At 46.0% G+C, this 27,777-nt stretch overlaps 1 protein-coding gene across 4 annotated transcripts in view; it reads right to left on the bottom strand.

Moving 5' to 3' along the window:
* Positions 1 to 27,453, bottom strand: part of Deup1 (deuterosome assembly protein 1) — a 68,259-nt gene extending 40,806 nt beyond the window's left edge. For 3 of the 4 annotated variants that reach the window (XM_050120579.1, XM_050120582.1, XM_050120583.1), the window contains exons 1-5: positions 27,051 to 27,162; positions 25,719 to 25,791; positions 10,268 to 10,439; positions 8,567 to 8,662; positions 4,295 to 4,426 (exon numbers count right to left, since the gene is read on the bottom strand). In XM_050120579.1, coding sequence (XP_049976536.1) covers positions 4,295 to 4,426; positions 8,567 to 8,662; positions 10,268 to 10,439; positions 25,719 to 25,747 — 429 coding nt within the window. In that variant the 5' untranslated portion in view covers positions 25,748 to 25,791; positions 27,051 to 27,162. Of the gene's footprint in view, positions 1 to 4,294; positions 4,427 to 8,566; positions 8,663 to 10,267; positions 10,440 to 25,718; positions 25,792 to 27,050; positions 27,163 to 27,424 lie in introns of those variants that run through there. The other variant, XM_050120581.1, reaches the window with a different exon arrangement.
* Positions 27,454 to 27,777: the final 324 nt, after the last annotated feature.

Genomic DNA, 27,777 nt, shown 5'->3' with positions numbered 1-27,777 from the left:
AAAAGAAAAAAAAATAAAGAAGCTGTTTTGGCCAATGGCTTATCAGAGTGAAACCAGGTGGGAATCAGAGCAGAGATATATAGAGAGAGTAGGCAGAGTCAGAGATGCCATGTAGCTAATGAAGGAGAAGGATGCCGGAACCTTACTGGTAAGCCACAACCTCATGGCGACACACAGATTAATAGAAATGGGTTAGTTTAAGATATAAGAGCTAGTTAGGAAGACACCTAAGCCATTGGCCAAACAGTGTTGTAATCAGTATAGTTTCTGTGTGATTATTCAGGTCTGGGTGGCTGGGAAACCAATGCGCAGTTACCACTTACAGAAAAGAGATGAGGAAGATCCCTGATGCTGACGTCCAGCTTTTACACATGCTTGCATTCTCATGAACACACACACACACACACCCAATCAAAGATAAGAATTTCCTCCCATTCCCCTGTTTCCTGCTGTTGAACCAAGAGGAGGTCATTGTTTGAATCTTAACCTGTTGGCCCTTTGTCTAAGCTACCAAGCCTCTGCATTCTGCTGTAGTAGCCTGAGCTAATGTTGGCTTTATTGGCCTCTGGCTTTCAAAGCCATTGTGTATAGGAGGAGGCTAAAATCAACTGACTTGGGGAACAGAGAACACATCTTGGCCTTCATTCACATGTGTGAGCTGGGGAAGAAAATGTGGGACTAGCTGGGTACAGCATGCTTAGCTACACAGTGCCCACTCAACGCATGCAGCGTGGAGGATGACGGCACAATACAGCACTGTGAGCGACAGACATGGCTTCAGAGGTGCCAGAGAAGACAGCCCTGCATCTCACTTCTGGCTGCTCTGGGCACTGCAGCCTGTCTTATGTCCGGGCTTTAGAAAGCTAGCACGGAGGACGTTACGCTCTAAGCTCTGCTTACAGCACCTGGTTTGGACCTATTTCATGACTAACCCCTGCCCCTCTTCTAAAGTAAAGGAGGAGCACACACACAGGAACAAGCCCTTTGCAGTACACAAGTACAATAAGATTGTCACAGGAAAGCCAAGGGGATATTTTTTCTACTATGTCAAGTTGGAACATGGCGTGTTTGGTCAGGGTGTTTTGAAAATGGCTGGAGGGGCTGACTGGGCTATCCTGGTAAAGAAACATGTTGATTCTGAGGATGCAAACTGTACCTTGCTTAGAATGAGAAAAACAGCTTTTCATATTTCCTGCACAGAAATGATTTTGAGGAATATTTGGAAGAATTTAAGTGCTTTTTTCATAGTTCTAATCAGTGAAGGAGGTCTGCAGTGAAGTAGACTTTGTAGAAATTAAGGGCAATCTGAATCAAGTGGAGAGAACATGTCTGGGGAAATGCAGGCACAGCACACCTTAGGACAAACTCTATTTACTAGGGCAATGGGGACAGTCCACTTAGAGCTATGGACTGATTTGACACTCGATGATGTAAAAATTAAGAATGAGTCTTCAGCAACAGTTACACATCTACAAAATTAGCTTCTAAATAGAGGATGGAAACATTTACAAATCAACACAAATTAGATTTCGAGAATGTGATTTTAATATTTATGACGATGTCATGAGGAAACCTATTATTTTGTATGCTAACTTTAGGAATTAATTATTTTTTTAGTTTAAAAATAACTCTTTGGGGGGAAAATAGCAAAAATGGAATAAGATTTAAAACAGCAAATATGCTTTCTTTTTTTAATGTTTCAGATAGGGTCTCATTGTTCAGCCAAGCTGGCCTTGTCAAGTCCTTCTGCCTTCACCTCTCGAGTGCTGAGATTAGCAGTATGACCCACATGGCCAGTTTAGAAAATACTTTTTAGATCATAAATATACTTATTCTCACCTACTCAACATCCACAAATAATCTTAAATAGCCCCCAGAATGCTTTAGGGGGAGGCAGTAGCATTCACGTTAGCTCCTAAGGGCTAAAATAGGCATGGCTGCGGCCTAGGGTGGCTAGCCAGCGTCACAGACATGCCGTGGGTACTCAAACTGTCCAGATCCCTTTGCTACTAGAGGTACGGCTTTCAGGGTTAGGCAGTCAGCGTGGTGTAGTCAGCAATGTGGGACTCCCTGAAGGCCAGCAATGGGCAAGTCACCTAGCCCAACAGGGAATTCTTAAGACTACAAAGCCTTCCCTGAGCCACCTAGGTTACCAGTCGGTTATGTCATTAAAATGAGTGTTTCTGGTGATAACTGGGGTTAGTTTTTAGTGGTGGTTGTTTTAAGAGCCCTTCTTCTGAGCCCCGAGAAACAGTGCCGAGTGTCATGTCAGCGATTCTACACATCACAAAATGGCCTCAACTCTTTATTAGGATTTTTTTCATACTCATAAAAATGGAGAGTAACTAAACCACATGATCTTTACAGTTTGCCAGTCACTAACAGTCTCTCTCATTTCTCGCTCTTATTTCTTGAAGTTTTTAAGGGAACTTTCTGAATACATGCCTTTTCACCCCTAAATGTGCCAGCATGTATCTAAATATAAAAGTGTGTGTGTGTGTGTGTGTATCCCCTTACAATATCAACTGTAAAGACTTGTCTGGTGTGTGTATGTGTGCATTAGGAGGGCATAGGGCAGTCTCAGGTGGTATTTCTCGGAGCCGTCCTCTTTGTGTTTTGATTTTGTGTCTCTTTTGACCTGGAACTTAGTGATTAGATGAGGCTGACTGGTCAGTGTGCCCCGGATCCACCTGCTTCGGGCTCCTTGGTGCTGGGATTATAGGTGTGTACCACCATGCCCAGCTTCTAGACTGAGGGGGAGCTTGAGCTTAGGTCCTCGTGCTTGTGAGACGGGCACTTCACTGACCGAGCTGTCCCCCAGCCCCACTGGCCTAATGCACTGACCAGAGATGGGACTTCTGAGGCTAACACGGCCTAAATGTCAGAGTAGTCAGCGAGCAGGGTAAGGGTGATCTGTGTGATAAGTGTGATGTTCTCCCACTGCACACACCGTCTCTGTTATTACTATAGCATTGTGTGTGCTTGTTTGAAAGCTATTTCCTGCATGCTATTTCCAGACGGCCGTAAGAAAAACAGCTATGTCGGATGCCTATAATCCTTCAAGTTACACAGTATTTAGTCAAGGCTCTTGTGTAACTATAAACATATTCCTGAGATGTTGTCAGAAACATGTATTTGAATGTGGGTCCCCTCCAGAAGCCCACAAAGGACCAACCAAGAGGACAATGGATATTCTGTCTGACTTTCATGTCAAGAAGGGGTGAGTTCTCCAGAGTCTGTGTTTAAGTACCTCCTGAGAGGTAGTTCCCCCTGTGAGAGGCTAGGAGTAGGTGTCAGGATTTCCTTGAATGCCTTTCGCTGGGTGATAGTGGCTTTGTATCTGAGGAGCTCCATCTTACCCAGCAAGGCATAGAACCTATGGGCCTTCTACCACCGCTGCTGGTTCCAGGGCTGGGATCTCAAACTGCAATTCTCTCTGCTTTGACAAATGTTTTGAAGCAGGAGTGTGAAAGAAAGAGCAGACTAAGGTGGTGATGTCTGAAGACAAGGAGACAGGAGGAGAGGCGAAAGACAGACCCAGACAGAGACCGGCAAGGATGAGAAAGGCCTAAGAGCTCTGTGCTGTCTCTGACCTTGGTCCCTGGGAGATGCAGGGTTGTCCTGAGTTCATGAATAGGAGAAAATGAGACTGGTGGCTAGGGTTGGGTCCTGAGGAGAAGGAAAGGATCTGGGTAGAGTAGCACAAAGGTTAAGGAGAAAGTGACCCCTAGACCATGCTGCAGCCCAACAAACCAGATGTCAGGAGCTCATGGAGACACCATCCCTTACACAGGAAGAAAGACAGCTGGTGTGTGTTAGCTAAAGCTATAACATTAAAAGGCTGAGAAGAGAGGTCTCTTTTCAGAGATGGATCTTAGAAATTCTCAGCCACACAGGAGAACTTAAATGGAGTGGCATTAGGCCTTTAAAGAAAACCAAACCGAACAAAAAAACAAAAAAGCTGGGACTTCAGGCCCTATTCTGAAAACACTTTTAAGGCTCTCCTACTACTTAAATGGACATTAAAAGATTTATTAGGTATTGGATTTAAGTGACCCCAGGGTGCCCTTCAATTTCACTCAGCAGTGGCAAGAGTCTTTGTACTTTCGTTTATTTCAGCTCTCCCAGAATGTGTGCGTGTGTGTGTTATAAATCATAGTTATTTCTGAATTCACTAAGTGCCTGAAGTACAAGGTGCCCTGAGAGGCCATACCGGGTGCCATGAGCCTGGAGACCACGCCCACTTCTCCAGTACACCGTCTTCAGAACACAAGAACTGGGAATGTGTGCTTACCTCCAGCTTCTGGTTCAAACTGCTCAGCTCGAAGGGTATTTCTTCTTTGCTGGAGGCTTCCTTTCGGTGAACTTGGTTTTGCTTCATCTGGTGTAACCTCAGTTTTTCAAAGTTATTGGTTAGCTTAGAAAACTGTAAATGACAGGAAATAGCACCAGTTACTTCCAGTTGGCCTTCCCAACCGCCCTTTGTCGTGCGGCTTTTCAAAAACGAAAGTCAGGATTAGAAAGCACGGGAAAACTTAAATGTCCCGATTAGTGAGGATGGCACCTGCTATTAAAACCCAGCCACCGAGACTGAGCATGGCTCCTGTGAGTGGAACTGGGCCTTCCCGAGCTGGGCATGAGCTGACGACTCACTTGGTAAATGTTTGGTTCAGTTTTGTTTGAAGGGTGTGTAGGCAGCAAAGCTAACAGCCTAACAGAAATAACCCACACATTTTCCTCACTTTTACTCAATGCCATCTTGTGTTGACAACTCAGTTGATGTAACAGGTGGCTCGTATTTCATGTACATCCACAGCTTCATATTGTAGCGTCTGAGGAGACATCAGAGTCCCTGGTCATTGTTTACATTGACTCTTTCTGTGCAGGGATGGCTATGGAGGTTGCTAAGCCATTGCTGACAGACTCAGGGTCTTTCTCACAAGCTTCTGGTGCATTTGGTAGAGGTCTCTGCATGTCTGTCGAAGGGCTAATCTCTTCCACTGAGTTGTCTTTAGTTTCTTAAGCACAGCATACTGGAGTTTTGTCTGTCTTTTTTCTTTCGGCTTCCCTGTATCATCATATTTGAAGGGAATTCCTTGAACAGCTCATTGAGCTGGGTCCTGTTTTTATGTATCTGGCACTCTTTAAATTGTACGGTTAGGGCCATTTTTTGTTTAATATAATCATGGATATGCTCGATTTAAGCGTGGCTTCTTGTGTTTTGTTTCCTGGCTTCCTCTACCCTGTGCTTTGGTTTTACTTTCCTTTCGTCCCGTGGCTCACGGGATTTTAAGGCTCCCCTGTGAGTTGTGGATAGTTTTGAGTGTCTCTCCACATCTTTTCCAGTCTTTTCTCCAGGCATCAGATTGTATGTGCACAGCCTGCTGTAGTCTGCAGGTATTTGACACTTCTCTAGTTCAAACGTGGAATTCTTATTTTCTTTTCATCCCAACTCTTTTATAAACAAAAATATAACATATTTTTGATGCACACACTGGAAATTATACTAGGCATTTATTTTTTTTTTTAATCAAACAATTAGCAAAACTCAAGAGCAGAAGGAAAAGTCTGTGGCCAGGGACCCAGGATTTTATTCCAGATGTTTTTCTGGTGCCTGTGAAGACCCCTGGTAGCCACTGTGTTAGGATAACGTGACTGCTAACAAAGGCTGGAGTTTCCCTCTGACTGTGCCTTCGTTTTCCTGTCACTTCTGAAGTATATTTTCTTTGGAACAGAATCCCAGATTCGACAGTCCTTTCTATCATCATTTGTGACCTTTCTGCTCCTTCACACAAGAGGTGGCCGCTATCCAATTTGCTTTTCCCTTCGTTGAGACTTGTCTCTTTCAAATGCTTCTGGGGTTGTTTGTGTCTTTTCTATATTTCTTTGAGTTCATCTTGTTTGAGTTCACTTAGCTTGGTGACTCTGTGGTCAAATTTTGGGGCATGTTAGAATAGTGTGTGTGTGTGCGCGCACTCACGGGCATGCGCGTGTTTTGAGACAGGGTTTCTTTGCGCATCACTGTCTGTCCTAGAACTCACTCTGTAAATCAGAATGGCTTTGAACTCATGGAGATCCGCCTTCCTCTGCCTCCAGATTGCTGGAATTAAAGGCGTGTGCCACCACTGCCTGGTGAGAATATTATAATCTTTAGCGATTTCAAGCATGTTTGTAAATGTTCACTGAATCATCTTTATGACCACTGCCTCAATGTCCTAGTCAGATTATCCTAATGCTGCCACTGACATCTGCTGATCCGGTCTTCATTTACACTTGAGATCTGGTTTTTGCTATTGTGAGTGATTCCCTGTAGGAACCTGGAAACTTGGGGACACTGTGTCTCAGAACGATGCGTTCTGACTTTGTTGCAGCAGGGAAGAGGGAAGGGCATGCTAATGCTGGCCACAGTGGAAGTCAGGTGCCGAGGGCAAGTGCTCCTCATAGTAGCTGAGAGGAAGGGGCGTTCTGAGGACCCTCACAGTGTCATGCTGACTGCCCTGTGACTGGAGGGCATGGGTACCCACTACTGCTTCTCAGACAGACGTCAGCAGAGGCGGGATGGGGTGAATCTTCACCTTGCTGTTTTACGAGGCTTCCTCTGACACCACCCTCAGGAGCGGTGGGTGGGGGTGGGGCCCCTCATTCTCTACCCACAAAGTGGTTTTAGAATCCAGGCTCCATGAACTGGGGAGGTCTGGCTGAGGTTTGACATTAGTAATATATTCCTTATCCACATTTGGTCTTCTTGACACCACTCAGGCAGGGGGCCTGGGAGTGGAGTTCTATCTGGGAGAGGGTAGAAAGCTGGGTTTTCTACTCAGTGTTTGTTGGTGGACTGGGGTCATAGTTATTTTTCTGTGGCACTTGGCTATTTCTGAGTTTTTGTGTTTGTAGGCTTCCTGCTTTATGGTCTGTCTGCTACAGATGACAGGATTTCCTCCAGCTCTGCCTACTGCTTGTCTGTCTGCATCCACTATTGTGTCTGGACTGTGTGACATGCTAAAACAAATCCCAGGAGAATCACTGGTGCCCTGTGCTGGCTCTCAAGCTCCCCCAGCAACCTGTCTCTTCTCCCCACTTTCTACCAAGTTCACATGTTGTCTTCAACATCCAGGGCTTCAACTGTGCTCAGGAGGGCAGCAGAACACAGACAACCCACCTCTCCAGAAGATTCAGACACCCCACACTGAACTGTCAGAGTGAATTTGGACCTGGGTTGCTATCTTTGTAGGAGGAAGAAAAGCCAACATTGATTGCCTCGAATTTTTAATGCGGCTAGTCTCAGCTCAGAAAACTATGCAGTTTCACAGTACAAGCTGCCTTCTCGTGGCACATGCCTGAATTGCAGGCAAGATGTAGACCTGGTTAGTCAAAACATTTTGTAACAGCAGTTAAGCAATGGCTTCAAATGTTTCCTCTTCCATGTTTAATGGCTAAATCCCCTTTCTTTTCTTTTTTTTTAAAGATTTATTTATTTATTATATATACAACATTCTGCCTCCATGTATGCCCACATGCCAGAGGAGGGTGCCAGATCTCAGTACAGATGGTTGTGAGCCACCATGTGGTTGCTGGGAATTGAATTCAGGACCTCTGGAAGAGCAGCCAGTGCTCTTAACCGCTGAGCCACCTCTCCAGCCCCTAAATCCCCTTTCTAAAAAAGACATTTAAGGAGGATCATTGACTGCTCCAGGCTCCTTTAACTAGGTTATTACATATGAAAGCTTTGCTTTTCAAGAAGCATTGGTGGGCGGAGTTCCCAATCATTCCCTACTGACTCCTTTACTAGGTTAGGGACCTCAGCAGCTGCTGGGCAGTGATGCTGAGGTGACTCCTGCCTATGACACGTCTGTGGTAGGGGACAAGACTTGAGGCAAGCCTAGTGGGGAGCTCAGTGATGGGGACAAAGCAATTGGTACCTTCTCATGGCATGTACAGAGGCATTGGCTTCTATGAACAGCCCATCAGTAGCCCAACTTGGTTCTTCCAACCACTTACTTCAGAGTAGCAAACACCCATATTTTAGGCTGCTATGCAAGAAACCCTATCCCCAGAAATAACCATAGGAAATAATTTTGTGGGTTTTTTTTGTGGGTCTCTTAACTAATAATCATTAAAAATATCTCTGTCTTCTGGAGAGACAGAAAGTTTTCTGTCTGGTACCCTGTCAGTGAAGGCAGTGCAGAAGGTATCTGAGTTGACAGCCTAGTAGGAGAGACAAATCAGGACACAGAGGATACTAAAACCCAGAGACAAATATGCAATGAAGACACAAGAATGTTTCATTGTGTGCAAAACACTTTTTTTAAAAAATTAACAATTTTATAGGTTGCCGGAAGGGTGGTACCACGCCTTTAATCCCAGCACTCAGGGAGGCAGAGACAGGAGGGTGTCTGTGAGTTCAAGGTCATCCTGGTCTACAAGAGCTAGTTCCAGGACTTGCTCCAAAGTTACAGAGAAACTCTGTCTCAAAACAAACAAACAAACAAAAAATCGAACAAACAAAAACTGTACAGGTCAGAACGTGTATCCAAATGTGTGACGGTACATTAATAGGTTCTCTTACTTGAGCTTTGAGGGTCTGTAGCTGCCCTTCATAGTTCTGAGTCATTACTAAATTACATTTTTCTAGACTGTCCAACTTCTGTCGAAGTAAGCCCACCTGCATGAAGAACAAACTTTAAATTAGCTTTTTCTGAATTTTACCTTTAAAAAAGGAAAATTGCAATCCAAGTTAAACTGCTGCACCGAGCCAAGAGTAAATATTTGTCTGGCAGTTCTTAAAATAGCTGCTAATAACTGCATTCTCAGAAACCACATGTCTCTAGCGTCTCTGGCCTGGTCCACTGCCACGTACGAGGACAGCACGGAAGTGTGTTAGCACTGTTGATTTTAAATTAAGATTTAGAATTTACCCTGTCTGATCTGTTTGGGAGGCTGTGCCATTGTTACTCGTGTAGAACTTCTGCTAATGTAACACAAAGATTTTTCTTTCAGTTAGGTTCCATCCCTTACCAGTTTGGCAGTCTATGGATAATAGTTGCATTTTAGAGGAACTAACATATTAACGAGAAAATAAAAATGCTTAAGAGGGTTGGTTAAGGATTTGAATTATCCTGTTTAAATGCAGATGAGACATCTACTCCATATCTGTGCCACTGCAGGTCCTTGCTTATTCCAGGACCAGGGGACCTGCCTTTCCTGTCAAGGGAAACCACTGCCACACCCACCTGTGAGACACCAATGCCCTCAGCTTTGTCCAAACCAAGTTCTATCTAGAAGTCGCAGAGCCAGAAGATGGCTGATGGACGCTTCTGTGGCATGTGATTCCTGACTGGAGAACTTTCCCTTTATGCCTCTCCCGGAAGAGTCCAGACCTGTAGGTCTGCACATACTTTTTTGCAACCCCAGGGTCTACGGGCTCTCACATTCTCCCATGAGCACCAGCTCGGCAATGAGCAGCCATGGGAGTGGAAGAAGCCTTTCTAAGTGGGCACTGCGGGTGTACACTGCACACCCACACACACCCCTGCACACAGGACAACACACGCACACTAGAACACACACACATGAGAACCTACACATGCACCTACATCCATGCTTACCCATGCACATATGAGAACACACACACCCATACATACACATGCACATATGAGAACATACAACCCATATATACACATCCATGCATACCCATGCACATATGAGAACACACCCACACATACACATGCATACACATGCACATATGAGTACATACAACCCATACATACATATCCATGCATACCCATGCACATATGAAAACACACAACCCATACATACACATGCATACACATGCACACTCACACACATCCACGCATACCCCCCAAGAACACCCCCCCACACAGGAGAACACACACGCACATGCACACACACTTATGAAATGCACTCTCCTTTGGCAATTAGCTCTCGATATGCTTGTTCACAGAATGTTTTCCAGCAGACCAGAGGCAGCGAATGCCCCTGAACTCTACTGAACAAGGACAGCTTTGATCTCCATGGAGGGAGACGAAGCGTTTTTACCTTTGTTCCCAAACACTCTTACTTCGCACGTACCTTAAACGTCTGCTTAATTTACTGGCAGCACTGATGTAGTGAGCGTCTCCATCAGTGAGTGCCTGACTTACTCTCTGCGTCTCTTTGATAGCACACATTTACCACCAGCTGTGCTGACAGGGTTGTAAGTGACAAATGAGTTCGGAGTGTGAACTCTTTACTGACACGTGCTCAGTACCTCCTGGCCTTTCTGGTCCAAGCAAGTCTGCGCATTGGCCAACTCTTGATCCCGGAGGTCTAACCGTGTCTCTAAAGCCCGCATCTTCCTTTCCCAGTCCAGCTTCTTGTTGCTCACCATGATGTCAATTTGTTCCATCAGTTCCTGGAGCTCTGCTTCACAAGGAGATGCTCTGGTGAATATACAAAAGTGAGACAGTTTCAGAAGGCTAAGATGGGGCGGGAAGGATTCCTGCATCACTGTGCAGCTTCGTTGCTTCCTCAAATGGCTCAACTGTTTAAGAAGCTGCGAAGCAGTGGGTTTAACTACTAGTAATATCAAAGGTCATTTCAGAGATGATAGTGTTTGTCTCAGTCAGGGTTTTTGTAGCTGTGATGAAACACCAGACCCAAAAGCAAGCTGTGGAGGAAAGGGTCTATCTGGTTTATACTTCCACGCTGGAGTCCATCACTGAAGGAAGTCAGAACAGGAGCTCAAACAGGGCAGGAACCTGGAGGCAGGAGCTGATGCGGAGGCCATGGCTTGCTCAATCTGCCTTGCTCAATCTGGCTTGCTCAATAAAAACCCAGGACCACTAGACCAGGGATGGCAACACGGGCTGGGCCCTTTCTATCAATCACTAATTAAGAAAATGCCTTACAGTCAGATCTTATGGAGGTATTTCTCAATTCATGTTGCCTCCTTTCAGATAACTCTAGCTTGTGTCAAGTTGACATAAGACTAACCAGCACAGTGCATATATATTATCCAAAACAAATAAAACCTTGTTGCCTACCTATAACCAGTACTAAGAAAGCAGAGTCAACTGTATTGCTCAGGCAGTCAGTCAGACTGTATAGTGACTTCCAGATACTTATCTCAAAAAAACCCCAAAAACACTCCCCTAAAAAAATGAAAAGCAAAATCTCAAAACAAACAAACAAACAAACAAACAAAATAAAACAACAACCAGTCCCTCCACTTACACACACACATACACACACATACATACGCAAACATACACACACCCCACAAAATTGGAACCAAACCAAATCTAACAAACTCCATCGTTTTAGAATATGCTAATTCTAGTGGATATGGAAATTCTGAACAAGTGCTAAGCACTTAGGGATCCAACAAGTGAAAATAGACACACAGACGTCTGTCATAACTCAAGGAGGTTTGACAGAGACACACTGAGACATCAGTCATGTCCACAGTTACATAGCTCATCTGTAGAAGGGTCAGAAACAGGTCTCAGCTTCCCATTCGTGGAGTCCTGTGTATCATCTTAAAATCTATGGTACTGACCACAATAAGCCCCCAAATCCTGTGTTTCCAGAATCGCCCAACACCATCTGAGCAAAGCTGTCTCTCTAGTTTATCCGGAAGGACACTGACCAGCCTTGACGTCGTTAGAGAGGGGCTAAGTACAAAGTGTCATTCTGAAGTCTTTCTTGGTAGTCCTGGAGTAAGGCCCAAAGACATTGTCAATCTTCACTTAAATCTTAAACCCACCAGGCAGTGGTGGTACATGCCTTTAATCCTAGCACTTTAGAGACAGAGACAGGCAGATCTTTGTGAGTTCAAGGCCAGCCTGGTCTACAGAGTGAGTTCCAGAACTGCCAAGGCTGTTATACAGAGATACCCTGTCTCAAAAAAACAAAACAAAACAAACAAAACAAAACCAAATAAAACCAATAGCAAAACCCACAAAAAACCCACCAAACTTAAACCCAAGGAGAGGAAGTGTGCCAATTCTTCCATGGAGAGCATGACTAACTTTTAATTGGAATCCTGATGTTGAGAAGAATAGAACCACAGCCTTTCATTTTCATACGTTTTTTTTGATAACTACTTGCATTCCTCTTTAGTATAAATAAGATTTATTTCTGTTAGTATCGGCTCTGAGAAGAAAAGAGCTATCATCTTGCTCATCACTGCCTCCCCATAACCCCGAGCAGTGCTCCAGCATGGAGGGAGTGCACCAGCATAGGGTGAGCACCCTAATATGGAGGTAGTGCTCCACCATGGGTGGGTGGGTGCTCCCTCGTGAGGAAAGTGCTCCAGGACACTGTAAGTGCTCAGTCCACCTCTGCAGGGATAGAAGAGCTCTTTTGTGGACATTTCTTTGACATATAGGAGTGCAACAAGCTAGTGGGGTTCAAAACTGCTCCAACATAGAGTGCAGAACAAGGACTCTAGCCCACTGATACTGTCAAATTAATAAACGAATGACTTGTTTCCTGGCTGTGACTATGGTAAGTTAGAATTCAAGACTCGCAGGACAGAAGAAATCACACACACTGGTCTGTAAACGGAGACTGTTCTTTGGTTTCTCAGTTGCCCAGACCCAAATAATCACACAAAAACTATATTAATTACAACACTGCTTGGCCAACGGTTCAGGCATATTTCTAGCTAGCTCTTACATCTTAAATTAACCAATTTCTAGTAGTCTTTGTATCACCACGAGGCTGCGGCCTACTGGTAAGGTTCCGGTGTCTTTCTCCTTTGGTAATTACATGGCATCTCTCTGACTCTGCCTTCTTTCTCCCTGTATTCAGTTTAGTTTCCCCTGCCTAGCTCTATTCTGCCCTGCTGTAGATCAAAGAAGCTTCTTGATTAGCCAATGGTAATAAAACATATTCGTAGCACTCAGAGGGGAGTCCCACATCACAGTCATCCAACTCATCTGTTGGCCCAGCATGTGCACTTCTTTCACAAACATTTCTTGAGGGTCGTCTATCACATACAGCACCGACCAGATTCAGTAGCCTTTGATAAGATTCTGGGTCAGTAACAAAAGTATCATGTGATTCTATTTTGCAAGACATCACTTAGCATAGTTCCGAGGTCTTCCCCTGAGCAAATAACTGCCACTTTCTGAGAGGATATCGTGTTAACAAGAAGTGTTCTGTTTTCCCAGTGATGTCTTTCCCACTCCCTAGTCCTAACTTGATCCTGAGGTCATTCAGGATCTTCAACACAGCACGACCACCCAATACCAAGTCATTAACGTGTAGGCTACAGTGCTGGCTGTACTCTGTCTTCTCAACCTGCAGTATCAGAGTCCAGTTAGTTGAGGGACTGGTGGCCAGACCACGTGACAGCAGACTTTGTCCTGCAACTTCCGCACCAGCCAGCTCAGAAGGCCAAACCCCGAGGCTGCAGGTGTCACCAGAGGGCAGTATAACTTGGTTACTGAGCTTCCTTTTTACTCCCTTTCCAGCTCAGAAACAGCCAGAGAAGGATGAATATGTTACCCAAACCAATCACCCAGAATGCCTTCCTTCTAGTTATCCTCCCTCTAACCCCTCTGTGCCAAAAGCCCCCAAGCACAGCAAACCCAGTGTTCCCTCTCCTACAAAGCTTTCCCACGTTTCTATGGTGTCTTGAATCTGCAAATGCACGTGTGATGTCTTCACCATCGACTTAACTGGACTCTAGAATCATCTAGAAACCCAGCTGTGGGTGGATCTGTGAGGGTGTCATCAGAGAAGTTTAACTGAAGAGGGAAGATATGCCTTAAACACAAGCAGTTGAGCAGCTTGAGTAAAAGGGGGAGCAATGAAGGAAGCCCAGTGTGTACCAGCATTCATCTCTCTGCTTCCAGTTACAGACAGATGCAAGACACCCAGCCACACTGTCTCCCTTCAAGTCAGGAGAGCAAAGAAATGCTCTTCCTTTGGTGGATCGAATGAGGATGTCTCCAATAGACTCGTGGTTGGAGGAAGTGTGTCAGGAAGGTGAGCTCTGAGGAGTCCAAGCTTTCCCTTGTCCCTTGTTAGCTCTCTGTCTCCTACTCGTAGATCAAGATGTAATCTTCCAGTTGTTCCTGCCACCATGCCTTGGTTCTGCTACCATGGATGCTGACGCTCTGAAGCCATAAGCACTATTAAACACTTTATTTTATAACTTTCCTTCACCCTGGTGCTTTGTCACCACAATATAATAATAACTAAGACATATATTTAGGCTGATTTTGAGATATTTTGTCACAGAAAGTGTAAAAATAAATTATACTGAAAATGGCTACTGAGGAGTAAGGTCATTGCTGTGACCACCTGATCATGTGGTTCATGGGCCTTTGGATCTGTTTCACAGAATGGAATTGCTGTAAGCAGACTTTAATGGGCCTTTCTAGAGGGGGTAGAAGAACAGAATGCTAAGAGAGACGTCAGCTTGTTTCCATTGACAGCATGGCTATATTCTGTAAAGAATAGGGCTATGATCTATTCCTGTCCTGAGAACTCGAGAGAGGTGGAATTCAAAGGCAAGAGACTGGCATGTTTGGCAGAGAAAATTTTTCAGGACAGTGTACAGTCTAGGCCGTGGTATGTCTACTGCTTGCTGTTCACACACACACACACACACATGCACACACACACCTGTACACACGTCCGCACACATACATGTGCACAAGCACGCACACACAGCACACACACATGCCCATACACCCCACATGAACACACGCACGCACATGCACAGACACCCATACACGCACACACATGCACGCACACACATGCACACACACACATACATGTGTATGTCCGAGAGAGAGAGGGAGAGGAAGAAGAAGCGCTACAAGCACAGTAGAAAGGCATGAAGATGTGCATTTGGTGAGAAAAGGAGTGTGATTTGAAAGTTGTAGTTTGAGCAAAGTTTAAAATAGAAGCGAAAAGTGGTGCTTTAGTCTCCTTCATGTAGTTTGGCATGAGAGTTCTTTATATCCTCGTTTCTTCCTTCAGTCACTCCCCGGCTACGCTATATTAAGGATTTCTCTTTGCTTCCTCTCACGGACTCTTTCCACATCCCCTAAGTAGGAGTCGTATCTCAGTTTTAGAAGAGTTGATTGAGGAGCCAAACTGGAATAAAAAGCAGCTCTCAGAGTCATCAGATTTGGATACTGGGTGGGCTGTGTCTGCCTAAGGCATGCAAACCCAGTCTTTACCTTCAGGTTCATCTGTGGGGACAGCTCACAAGAGAGGGCTCTGGGGTCGGGCCAGACCCTTCAGCTTTAAGCCTTTGACATGAGAGGCCAGAGGGAGAGGGCACAAAGGCCTGCTTGGTGATGGCGTAGTCTGGGATTAAATGTCGGGATATGACATCTGGAGCTGAAGAGGGAAGAAAATGGCTGATGACATCACAATGGCGGATGGAGCTGTGTGAAGACTAAAGGTGTGGGCCTAAGCCAGTTCTTCAGCCCTCTTGCCTGAGTTTCGGTATTACATTGTTTGAGGTTCTTGTGTACTCTGGATATTAACCTCTTGTCAGATCTGCGTATTCCGTTTGCTGTCACGTGTGGTCTACTGGCTGCTTGTATTCTGTCGCTTGTCATCTGGGATCTGTTGATTGCTTCATTCGCTAGCAAGAAATTTTTTATGTTAGTGGAATCTCATCTGTTAGTTTTTGCTTTTGTGTTTCCTGGGTTCTCCATACAAAAAAAAATTCACTGCCAAAATCAAGGTCCTCAAACTTTTTCCTAGCCTTTTCCTGGTATTTTTCTAGTTTGGGGTCTTGCATTTCATACTTTAATCCTTTTTGAGCTGCTGTTTGTATCTGATGAGAATATAGCTTCTTTTTTCCCCAGCAGTTTATTTAAAAGGTTACCCTTTCTCCATGTTTCTAGCAACTTGTAAACATTCAATTGGTTGTAAATTCATGAGGTCATTTCTGGGCTTTTTCTGCTTCTTTGATCTTTGTGTCCCTCTTCTTCTTTCTCTCTCTTTTTATTCTCTCATACATTACATCTTGGCGGCAGCCTCCATCCCTCCATTCCTTTCTCCCCCAGATCCCTTTCCCTTAAAAAAGAAGAGCAGGCCTCCAAGGGATTGCAGCCAAAGATGGCATAACAAATTACAGTAAGACTAGACACAAACCCTCATTTCAAGGCTGGAAGAGGGTGAGTCTGTCTTTATGCTGAAGCCATGCTGCCTTGGTGACTGAGCTTTAGTGTGGTCTGAGGTACAGTGATTCCGGACTTGTTCTTTCTGCTCAAGATTTCTTTGTTAATTTGGGGTCTCACTACAGTGAGATCATCTATTGGGGGGTCACACAGTGAGAACATCTATGGGGGTCACACAGTGAGAACATCTATGGGGTGTCACACAGTGAGAATGTCTACTTGGGGTGTCACACAGTGAGAATGTCTATTGGGGTGTCACACAGTGAGAATGTCTATTGGGGTGTCACTACCATGAGAACGTCTATGAGGTGTCACACAGTGAGAACGTCTATGGGGTGTCACACAGTGAGAACGTCTATGGGGTGTCACACAGTGAGAACGTCTATGGGGTGTCACACAGTGAGAACATCTATTTGGGGGTCACACAGTGAGAACATCTATTGGGTGTCACACAGTGAGAACATCTATTGGGTGTCACACAGTGAGAGCGTCTATACCTGAAGTGAATTAAATCTGCATGTTGGAAAGGCACCCACAACCCAAATTTATTACTATTTCCAAAAGCTAGGACACAGACTCAAACCAAACATCTCCCAGCCCAGCAGACGGCACAGAGAACGTGGCAGAGACATACAGTGGAATACTATTCAGCCATAAAAACCTATGAAGTCCTGACATCTGTGACAGCAAGAATGGAGAAAGAGGACATTTATGAAGTGCATCCTCACAGACAGACAGACAGACACCCACTGAGAGGACTCCTAATCGTGTGCTCGGTCTTCTCTCAGAGATTAGGCCTCGTTTTCAGTTTCCCGTGAAAGAGCCACAAACAATGAACAATCCTCAACACCCCTAGCAACAAGAACGAGGCCTGGTACATACAGTACCAGGCTAGGCCTAAGCCACAGTCAGTAGCTCAAGGACAAGGCCTGGGACTTGTCCAGGCCTGCCCAAAAAAAATGGATCACTGTATTCCTGACCAGCCCCTGATTAGCCCTGACCAATTAGAAAGCATCAGTATGATGGTCACTTTCTTAAGCCAATCATATCTACCATAACCTAACTGTCCTAGGAACTCCTCTTCTGCTGCAAAGGAGCCCATGGGTCCCTTGCGGGGTCTTTCACCATCTTGTTTCTGTGTGTGGCCACAACCCAGCATGCTGGGATAATAAAACGCTCTTGCTGATTACATATGTGGATGGTGGTCTTTTGTGGAACTTCTCCAGGACCCTAACAGCACCATCTACTCCCGTAGTCTTGGAACTGATGCTGACATCATGATTATTACCAGACTGGGTGGAGGGAGAGAGGATGAGAAAGAGACACGGGACTGTTGGCAGGACTGGTGCTTTGTAGTGCAACACAGTGAATATGATCACCACACATCTCGGAGTGTTTAGGACAGGCTAATCAGTGCATTTGCTGGTAAGAAATGATAGACGTTTGAGGTGACAACACTAATCTCCTGGCCTTGCTCACGCTACCTTGTGTGTACATGATTAAAACCCTACTGTACTTTCTGAATATATAAAAATGTCATTTGTGAAATGCTGTGGGATAATGCTCTTGTACCCTGTAAAGATTTGTCACTTGTATTGGTTTAATAAAACACTGATTGGCTAGTAGCCAGGCAGGAAGTATAGGTGGGGTGACCATACTAGGAGAATTCTGGGAAAAGAAAAGGTGGAGATGCTGTTACCAGCCAGATGCAAAGGAAGCAACATGAGACTGCCTCACTGAATAAAGGCACCAAGCCACATGGCTAAATGTAGATAGGAATTATGGGTTAATTTAAGTTGTAAGAGTTAGTTAGTAATAAGCCTGAGCAATAAGCCAAACAGTTTATAATTAATATAGGCCTCTGTGTGTTTCTTTGGGACTGAATGGCTGCAGGACTGGGAGGGACAGAAACTTCGTCTACAGTGAAATAAAATGGAAGAAATAAAATGGAGACCATAGAAGATACATGGAAATATCCAGAAAAGACAGGGCAGTACAGCAGCTGGTGGATTCTCCTCTCAAAGAGCTTTGAAACACAGGCTTCTGTTTGGTTTACTTTGTGTTGTTATTTGTTTGACTGTGTCTCACTCTGTTGCTCAGGCTGGCCCAGAACTCAGGATGTAGCTCAGGCTGGCCTCAAAATGATAGCAACCATTTTGTCTCAGCCTCCTGAACCCTGGGATTACAGGCTTGAGTCACATGCTTTCACGGTCTGGTTTTTAAAAAGACAAGTAAACAACATGAACCTTGCCACATTCTCTAAACCAAGGCAGCTCTGGAAGGGGACAAAGCAAATCAGTAATAATCACATCATTGTTGCACTGGGGAGGTAGTGAGGAATCACCAAGCATGGGTCTAGAGCTTGGGAGAGAGACAACAGCAGCTCATCACATAAATATGAATGTCAGCATGGGAAGGGGATGATGTGTTAAAATGGACACATCACAGATATGCTCTGTAACAGCTTTTCACATCATGAGTGAGAAGCCTTTCAGTGAATAGACAGGGAGGGGGCAGACAGGGAGGGGAGCACACGGGGAGGGAAGCAAGCAGGGAGGGAGTGTAAGTTGGAAGGTGCTGGCCTCTTTTCCAGGGGAAGCTCTGTAGCTACAAAGGAACACACATACTTCCCACACAAACTGATCCATGGAAGCTTCGAGGAAACCGAGAATGAACGTTTGTCTTCATATGCAGTACCTGAGGTAAATGAGGCCAATTCAGGACCCCCCCCCCCCATGTGATAAGATGGCAACACTAGCGGCCTGAGAATAGGCCTTCTGCCTTTCATACCTGGTAACATGGCCGGATGTTTCACTTCCACTTGATGGGAAGAGCCAGGTAAGCAACGATACTAGACTTAAAGAAATAAAACCTTGAAGGAATATTCTGCTTTCTGAACTTTGGAAATGTCCCATGAACTTTCCTTGCTAGCTTGTGCTAACTAACTTCTGGAAGTTTCTGCTGTCTCAAGTCCTGAATTCCAGGCATCCAGCCCAATCCTGTCCATTATTAGCAATTCCACAGGATGTTGGGGGACTCTGAAAATATTTCAGGTGCAAACAGACTACCTGACCTTCCGTGCTGAAACCAGCTCCCGTTCCCGTCTGCTCCGCATCTTTACAGGGCACAACTGCTCCCAGCTGCCAGGAGTAAACTCTCCTTCAGACTAGCAAGTACTGTTGGTGCTACCTCCGGTCCGTTCCTGAAACCCTGCCCTCTCATCATACCCAGTGAGCAAACCTGACCAAGGGTCATCACCCCTCATCTGCCAGCTGCTCTTGTCAGTGTGTGGTTGGAGTGTGTCTCCTGAAGGCTGGTGAGTGTGGTTTCTAGCTTGCTGAAGCAGAGGGGTGGGATCCTCAGGGTCTGGCCTCATGGGAGACAGTTTGGCACTCGTGATTTAGTTCTTGCAGGAATCTGTAAGTCTTGTGGGGCTGAGTCTTGAAGAGAGGAATACTGGCCCCTGGGCCTCCCCAGCTTCCTTTTCTTCGGCACACCCCTGTGTGATGCCATCAGCAAAGACAGCCGGGTGAGGTTGTCTGCTCTTAGACTTCCAGTCTCCAAAACTGAGCTAACTATACCTCTGTTGCTTATAAACCATCCAGCTTTGAACATGTTGCTATAGCAACAGAAAAAAGACAATAGCTTCCCCAATATCCATGCTTTCATTCTCGCATACTGACAAAGTTTTCATGGTATCCCTAATGATGGTTCCTGCACATGGTACCACTAACACCGTTGAGGCAGGGGCATCAGTGCCTCTATCAATCAGTGCCTCACCTGGTTCTGCCATGCTAAATGCAGGTATATCTTCCCCGAGACTGGCTTGGAGTGAGGTCTGACATTCCTGGGTCACTGGTCAACAGCACCAGTCATGACTCATAGTCTACCTTGAGTCTCTTTTCCTTTGCAGTACAAGGGTTTGATCCCAGAATCTTACACCTGCGGGCAAGGGCTCCACCACTGAACCAAACTTCCAGCCCCACCTCATGTCCTGAGCTGTGTGGAGAGTGATGTGAGGAGAATCAGATGTCCATGATGAGTGGAGGCATTTGCGTGGGCAGAGTTCACGGCTCTATTCTGGCTCCCAGACGCTGTCATTTGTACACAGTCATTGCTCATGCAGTGACTTAGCAAGAAGAGCTCAGAGACAGCTGCACCACATGTTTGTATGGTCAACAGCAACAATCCCTGATAACTTCAAGGCATAGCCTAATCTCAGCAGTGTGAGAAGGTGAAAATAGTGTGTCTCAGATGTGACCCTCAGAGGACTCCCGAGCAGACTCTGAGCAGAAACTGCTGCCACATGTCTGTGTATCCCACATACCCCTGTCTGTGTGTCCCACGTACCCCTGTCTGTGTGTCCCAGGTACCCCTGACTGTGTGTCCCATGTACCCCTGGCTGTGTGTCCCACGTATCCCTGGCTGTGTGTCCCATGTACCCCTGGTTGTGTGTCCCACGTACCCTCGGCTGTGTGTCCCACGTACCCTCGGTTGTGTGTCCCACCTACTCCTGGTTGTTCTGGATCTCATCATTTTCTCAGGCCGTTCTGCTTCCTCCCAACTCTGAACTCTTAGCTCCTCCTCTTTCGGCCCTCTGCATATGGTGTGCTGTGACTCTTTGTGTCTTTGACATCGCTCCCGACTCCCCATGCTCTTCCAGTCAGTGAGATGGGATGAGAGAAGATGTCGCTGTCGCTGGTTTAGGTCCAGTCCCTGTGGGGCCTTGGTCACCACTGCCTGAATTCTTTCCTGGCTCTGTTTATAGCTTTCTTTTTTCTTTGTGCTTCTTGGCTTTGGTGGAGAGAGGGCCCGACTTTGTCTTAGCTGCTATCCAAAGAGGTCATTCCTCTCTTCAGAGGCAGAACACTGGTAGTGTTATACAGCGCTCACCCTCCTGTGCCAACCACACCAACTAGAGACTCTCAGCTGTTCTAGATGGTTCCAACATGTCAAAAAGTTATGCACCGAAGAACACCAGATCATATTAGGTGTGCCTGGTGCCAGTGTACACAGTTAGGTCTACACACTCAGGTCCCTTTCCCCTTTAATGTAACCGGTGGCTAATATGCCCAATGGCATCCTATAAAAAGTGCAGGCAAGTGTGTTTTGTGTGGTGACACTGCTAATCTTTCTCTAACATTGTTAGTAACCCAATCTGTCTTCCAAGGGAATCTCCTCCCCTTCTCTCCTTCCTCCTCCCGAGTTTTCTTTCGTTCACAGTCACTGATCCTGTGCATAACTGGCCCCCAGCTAACACTTCAGCATCCACCTCACACCGCACACCAGATGCCCCATCCCCATCTCTTTCTCATTTCTTCATCCGAAGACACAAGAAATTAGAGGAACCCATTAAGTGTGCCTGTTCTGGTGAGGATCAGACAAGGGAAGAGCCATGTGGGGTGAACAGGAAGGTCTGGGTCAGCCAGAAGTCCCAAAGAGTCACTGAAGTCAGTCAGAAAGAATTCTCAGTGTGCAGGAAGAATGTACTGTTGCAGCTCATTATGGTCCTGCTCTAGGGGCTTAGATCAAAACAATCGGAATTTCTTTTTACCAATGATAAAACTGTACTTAACCCACCACGAAACGAGCAAGCATAGCTGTGATTCTGTGTCTCCCAGAGAAGGGCCCTTGAGTGTTAAGAAGACACACAGGGGAAGCGGGGTCAGGAAGGGCTTTGGGGATTCAGGTAGGAAGCTGCTCTTAAAGACTCAATCTTTCTCGGTTCTCTGGAAGATGAGAAGAGTTTACTGGTGTGCGCAGTAGCATTCTGATTTTTAGATCCCTTTATAAGACTGTGAAAGAGACGAGTGGAGGAGGAGTCAAAGAATGCAGAGACTATGAGAGGCTCAGCAGAGGAAAAGCAGGCTTTGGGTCAAGGTGGATGAATCCACAGAGCTTGCTTCTTTCTCAAGTCCTACTAAAATGAAGCAAATGGCCGGGCGGTGGTGATGCATGCCTTTAATCCTAGCACTTGGGAGGCAGAGGCAGGCGGATCTCTGTGAGTTTGAGACCAGCCTGGTCTACAAGAGCTAGTTCTAGGACAGGCTCCAAAGCTACAGAGACCCTGTCTCGAAAAACCAAAATAAATAAATAAATAAATAAATAAATAAATAAAATAAAACGAAGCAAATGCACACTTTAGTCTACAAAGTCTACAAAGGTGAAAATTGTGGGAGTCAAGTAGCAAGTTTTAACAGTTAATAGTGACTGTGAACTTGACGATCTAGACTCACCTGGGAGACAGGCCTCTGGGCATGCCTGTGAGGGACTTTCTAGAGGGAAGAAGCACCCCAAGTAGGGACAGCTCCATACCATGGGTGGTCCTAGATTGAGGAAGAAGTGAGTTCAGGGGCCAAGGAAAGCAATTCACAGGATGGAGAAGGTGGGCAGGTCCAAAGATCGAGGCATCTTTTTAAAGATCGCTTAAAAGAAATTTATTTTAAAATAAAGTTTACATCTTTATTTACAGATGAAATCCCACCCTCACCCCCTTTAAAGAAGGGAACTGTGGAGAAAGAAGACTCCAAAAGTTTATGATGTCAGGATCACTAACTCCAGGAAGGAAAAAAATTTGAACAGGAAGGGAAAATGATCTCAGTCAGCCTTCAAGATGGATGCGGCTTATAAAGTCGTAAGAAGACTATTATGAAGACATATAGTGATTATGGATGCTACCAAAATCATGGCTAATTGGGGGACAGGAGAGAAAAAACATCCATTGTAAAAGCCAATAGGCAATGCTTAAAATGGAAAACTCAACCAAGCGTGTTATTTGAAGATGCTGGGTTAGACACCAAAGGACTAAGCGTGTTATTTGAAGATGCTGGGTTAGACACCAAAGGCTTGGGAGGGAACCCTGCCAAAATCATTGAAAGCAGCTGCCTTTTGGAGTAGAAGACTGGGTGGGCACCAACACAACTAGATTTTGGTTTTGGTAACGTACAGAACCAAGTGAATTTTTGTACTGCACACACACTTTCCTTTTCCTATCAGTGTTTGATATATATATTTGCATGTGTATCTGGTTTTAGAGCTATGTAAGCTCACAGTAGGTGCTAAGAATTTGTTGAAAACAGGCTGCTTCAAGTAACACCAGAGGAACATGTTTATGAATTCACTAACAAATCCCTGGAGAATGAGCCACATTTACCGGTTCCTTAACACCATTAGAGTCTGTGGTCTCTGTGCTCTGGAGACCACAGTATACAGTGTCTGGCCACACGCCTACCAAGATGAGTAACTGTAGGGATAAGTCCCACCCCTTAGGGGGCGTGTTCGCCTCAGGCTAAAGTTCTCCTATAAAATTGGTGAGCGTGCTCCCAGCGCTCTCTTCTGCTTTCCTGGTCTCCGCGGGAACAGTGGTTCTGTAAGTCTATTCCTCCATTAAAGCTGTCTATATTTTGACAATCTGTCTGCATTCGCTTACGCCGTTACAAGTAACAGTCTTTCAGGGCAACTGTGGGGTGCTCGTTAACTTCTGCTCTGTAACTATCCTGTACCCAAACAAGTCCAACTCTCTCCAATAACGCCTAAGTTCTCTAAAGACCAAGTCTGTTTTTAAATAACCTTTGCACTTCAGGGCTTAAAACTCAGTACAGCCTACTTTGTTTCCAAAGAATGAATGCAGAGAACCAGCCACGCCTTCAGATCTGCAGGGCTGAGGCTATCTGCTAGCCCCAGGCTTGAGGCCCCCAGTCTGTCTTACTGTATTCTACTGTTACATACAGTCACACCAGGGACCCAACGCATGCTCCTTCTGACCCAACTGTGATGTGGACTCTAGGCAGGCTGCCTCTCACACCTCAATGCAATCCACTTCCAGTGGAGAAAGAATTCAGGTTTTGGAGCCAGATGTATTTCCATTCAGACCCCACATCCTTCATTGATCAGTGTTCTGTCCATCTCTCTGTGGTTCAGTTGGGCAGAGTCTGCTGGGAATGCAGCAATGGTCATTCTTCACCCTTTCAGATGCCTCCAACTTACAGTGGAGTTGGCTATGGCGGGACAGGGCCATCATATACTGAAAATACCGCAGGCTGAGAAAGCACTGAAAATATGCCGACCCGCTCAGCCACTCAGTGTTCTGGGGTGGGGTGCTGGTCTGCCCTCACCATTGCGTGGCTAACTGAGAGTGAGCTCACTGGAATTGCCAGAATGAATCTACAGATCTCTAGTCTGCACAAAAGATCCAGAGTTGAAATCTGAGGATGGTTCCTACCAAATGTTTATAGCTTCACTCAGGCATGCAAGCGGTTATAAGCCGAGCTATCCTAAGTCCAGACTCCTAGAAGGAAAGTCTTCCTGCCCTTCCTTCCCCTTTATTAAGAACACTGCCATGATGGAAGGCAATAGTCACAATGACTGGAGCAGAAGCAATCACTTTGGGGCTAGAGATGACCCTCTCAGTCTGACACAGAGATGAGCTTTCTTGTTATTTAAGGTTTCGCATTTTGTGTGTGGTGTGTGTGTTTCAGGAACTCCAGTTATACTGCAATATGTTCCATTTTCTCATTGAGAATAAGGGCTGTCAGAGGAAGCAGGACTCCAGATAGTCATCATTGTTTACTCTTCTTCGCTCTTCTTTCCCCGTGTCAGAGCCACAGCCTGAGCAGGTCACTGCAAGTGAGACACCTGGAGCTTTTGATTCAACAGCAGTCAAGACTGGGCTCTGAAGTATCTGCTGCTCCCCCAACTTGAGCCCCACCAGTGGCCAGATGGATAGAGAAATCTTCATGGCGCTCATTCCCCGAGAAGATTTAGGACAGAGAGTTGGGAAAAGGAATTTGGTTCCCTTTCTACCACACTGAATGTTTTCCAATCTCTGTTCCTTAACTAAAATATCTCATTCTCGCTACTCTGTGGAAATGCGTGTATTGTGGGCTGTGTTTACATGTTGAGAAAACAGGATAAGTCTTTACTGTCGGTTTCTTTTTTTTTTTTTTTTTTTTTTTTTTTTTTTTTTTTTTTTTTTGTTTGGTTTTTTTTGTTTTTTTTGGATCTTTGAGACAGGGTTTCTCCGTAGTTTTTGGTTCCTGTCCTGGAACTAGCTCTTGTAGACCAGGCTGGCCTCGAACTCACAGAGATCTGCCTGCCTCTGCCTCCCGAGTGCTCTGATTAAAGGCATGCTCAACCACCGCCCGGCTATGATAAGTCTTCAAACAGGAGCAGAGAGACACTCACTACAGCAGGAAAGAAGCAAGGTGGCCAGGAAGTGCTGTGCTGGGGACCTGTGAGAGCTGGGGAGGCCCACCTGGGTCTGTACCTGTGAACAGGAAGTGCTGTGCTGGGGACCTGTGAGTGCTGAGGAGGCCCGCCGGGGTCTGCACTTGTGATCCAACAGCGTTACTGAGGATGCTCTCTTCCCGGGAAGAGCCAGCCTTTCAGCATCAGGAAGACTCATGTAAATAGATTCCCCATAAGCTATTTGAAATTCCCCTCAGCCTACTTACCAAAGGCAATCAGCACATCCTTCTTGGAACAATTCATTTCATAACTTGTGCTCCACCAAGGAGTTTTGGGCACAAAGATGAACTCAGTAAAAAGAAGTTTCTGCACACTTACCCCGCTGTGGTATGGGCTTGGTTCTCCATGCCAAAAACTGTCTACATCTGGCTTGTTCGTCTTGAGTTTTAATCTGTGAGGGGAAATTATTTATATTTATAAAGTGTTTACATATATTAATATAAGATGAAGTTCTTGCTGTTGGTAAGTCATTATTTAGTATAGGGTTTTATGAGTATGGAGACTTGCGTCTACCAGCACAGAAGGGGGTGGGCTTTCATTGGCTTGAAGGCCCCACACAGATAGGAATACCGGCTCAGCCCTTGGCTGAGATACGTGGTACTGGCTGGAAGCAGCATGCATTCATCATTAGCACAGTGGCAGCTCTGTGTCAGTTGCCTTGTGGAGTGTTCAGTTCATAATTCCTGCTAAGAGGAATGCTGTCTGGAGCCCCAATGTCCATCTTAATGGAGCTCCTATGCCTTGCCTTTAGAGGATGTATTCTTTCATTGGCTTTTCTCGACCTTTAAGAAGCGTGAATACAGCAGGAAATTTAGGACAGAACATCTAGGAACGGGGCTAGAGAAGTGGTCCAGCAGTCGGGATGCAGAGTGTTTAGAGTGCATAGAGGGCCCCAGCACTGGTCAGGTGGCTCAAAAGCACCTCTAACTCCAGTCCCAGGGCACTCTGATGCCTCTTCTGCCCTGTGAGAGCACCTGCAGCTATATGCCTACACACACACACACACATACACAACGCACAGAGACACACACACACACAGACACACACAGACTCCCCCCCGTCACACAGACACAGACACAGAGACACACAGAGACACACACACATGTACACACAGACAGACACACATAGACATACAGACACACACACATTCACACATGCACATAAAAACACACATGTGTGCTTGCTCGAGCTGTGGACTAACATAATGTAAATTAATAAAGTGTTAAAATCAATTTAGACCCTCCTAAAAATCGTATGAACCAATTAAACACCTGAGAAGGGATGAGGGAGGGGGAAAGAGGGAAAAGAGAAGTAGGAGAGGAGGGAAGAGAAAAAGGGAAAAGGAAGAAACAAAGGGGGAGGGAAAAAGGAATTGGAAGAGGAAGAAGAGGAAGGAAGGGAGGGATGGAAGGAGGGAGAAAGAATCTCCATTCACACCGCAGGAACTGCCCCAGTGAGGCAGAAATGCGAGGTGGTAGGAGGCAAAACTAGATCAGGAAGTACAGACAAATAAAAGAGGGAAACCGAGGCAAAGGCCATGGTTCTGCTGGAAGCTTGTCTCCTAGTTTGCCCAGCACGTGGACCCTGCCGTCCCGCGCCAGCTGGATGGAGGGGAGGGTCCGGGCCCGGTCCACGGAGCCAGTCGGTTACCTGCGCTGCTCTCTGGAAAGGTCTGAGCAGTCCTGGGCCGCAGGTCCAGCCCGCTGCGCCCTCCCTGCGGTCTCCCTGCGCTGCTAGGCCCCACTGGGTTGCCATGGAGACGCGACCCGACTCTCACCCATCGGTTTCTCTACAGCGGGAACTCCCCAGCACTAGCGCGTAGGTCCCGGTCTGACGCCCATCCCGGCTCGCCCCGGGTCCCCGGAGGCGCGGGAGAAGCGCGGGAGGACGCTGCCCAACCAGAGAGTCCTTGGGCCGCCAGGACCACAGCGGACTGGGGTTCCTAACCCGGGGCCTTGACTCCCTCCCAGGCTAAACCAGGCGCTGGAAAGAAAGAACTCCAGGCAAAGACGCTTTCAATTCACCGAAGTGACTTCCAACTGGGAATCTGTGAGGCTCTCTCCACCGTCACCGTATTGGCACCATTTTGAACCTCTCTCTTCACAGTGCCAGGCGTCCTTGGAAAACTGCCAGTTAGGTGGATCAGAATGTATTGGGGACAAGGGAGTAGCTTCTAACGAGAGGAACCATCCCCGGCCAACGGCAACTGATTCCAAATTCTTTCCCTTTTCAGCCACATTCCAACAATAATTGATGACAGAATCTCAGTCTGACCTTGTTGATTTCATCGAGGAAATGGCTGTACGTACCGGGTATATATATGGCATAGAATACGCACACGCACACGTGCGCGCACGTGTACACACACACACAAGCA

This window comes from Alexandromys fortis, unplaced genomic scaffold (assembly GCF_014885135.2).
Source record: "Alexandromys fortis isolate MF-2015 unplaced genomic scaffold, M_Fortis_MF-2015_v1.1 scaffold_171, whole genome shotgun sequence".
NCBI lineage: Eukaryota > Metazoa > Chordata > Mammalia > Rodentia > Cricetidae > Alexandromys > Alexandromys fortis.
This window is presented reverse-complemented; position numbering and strand designations above follow the sequence as displayed.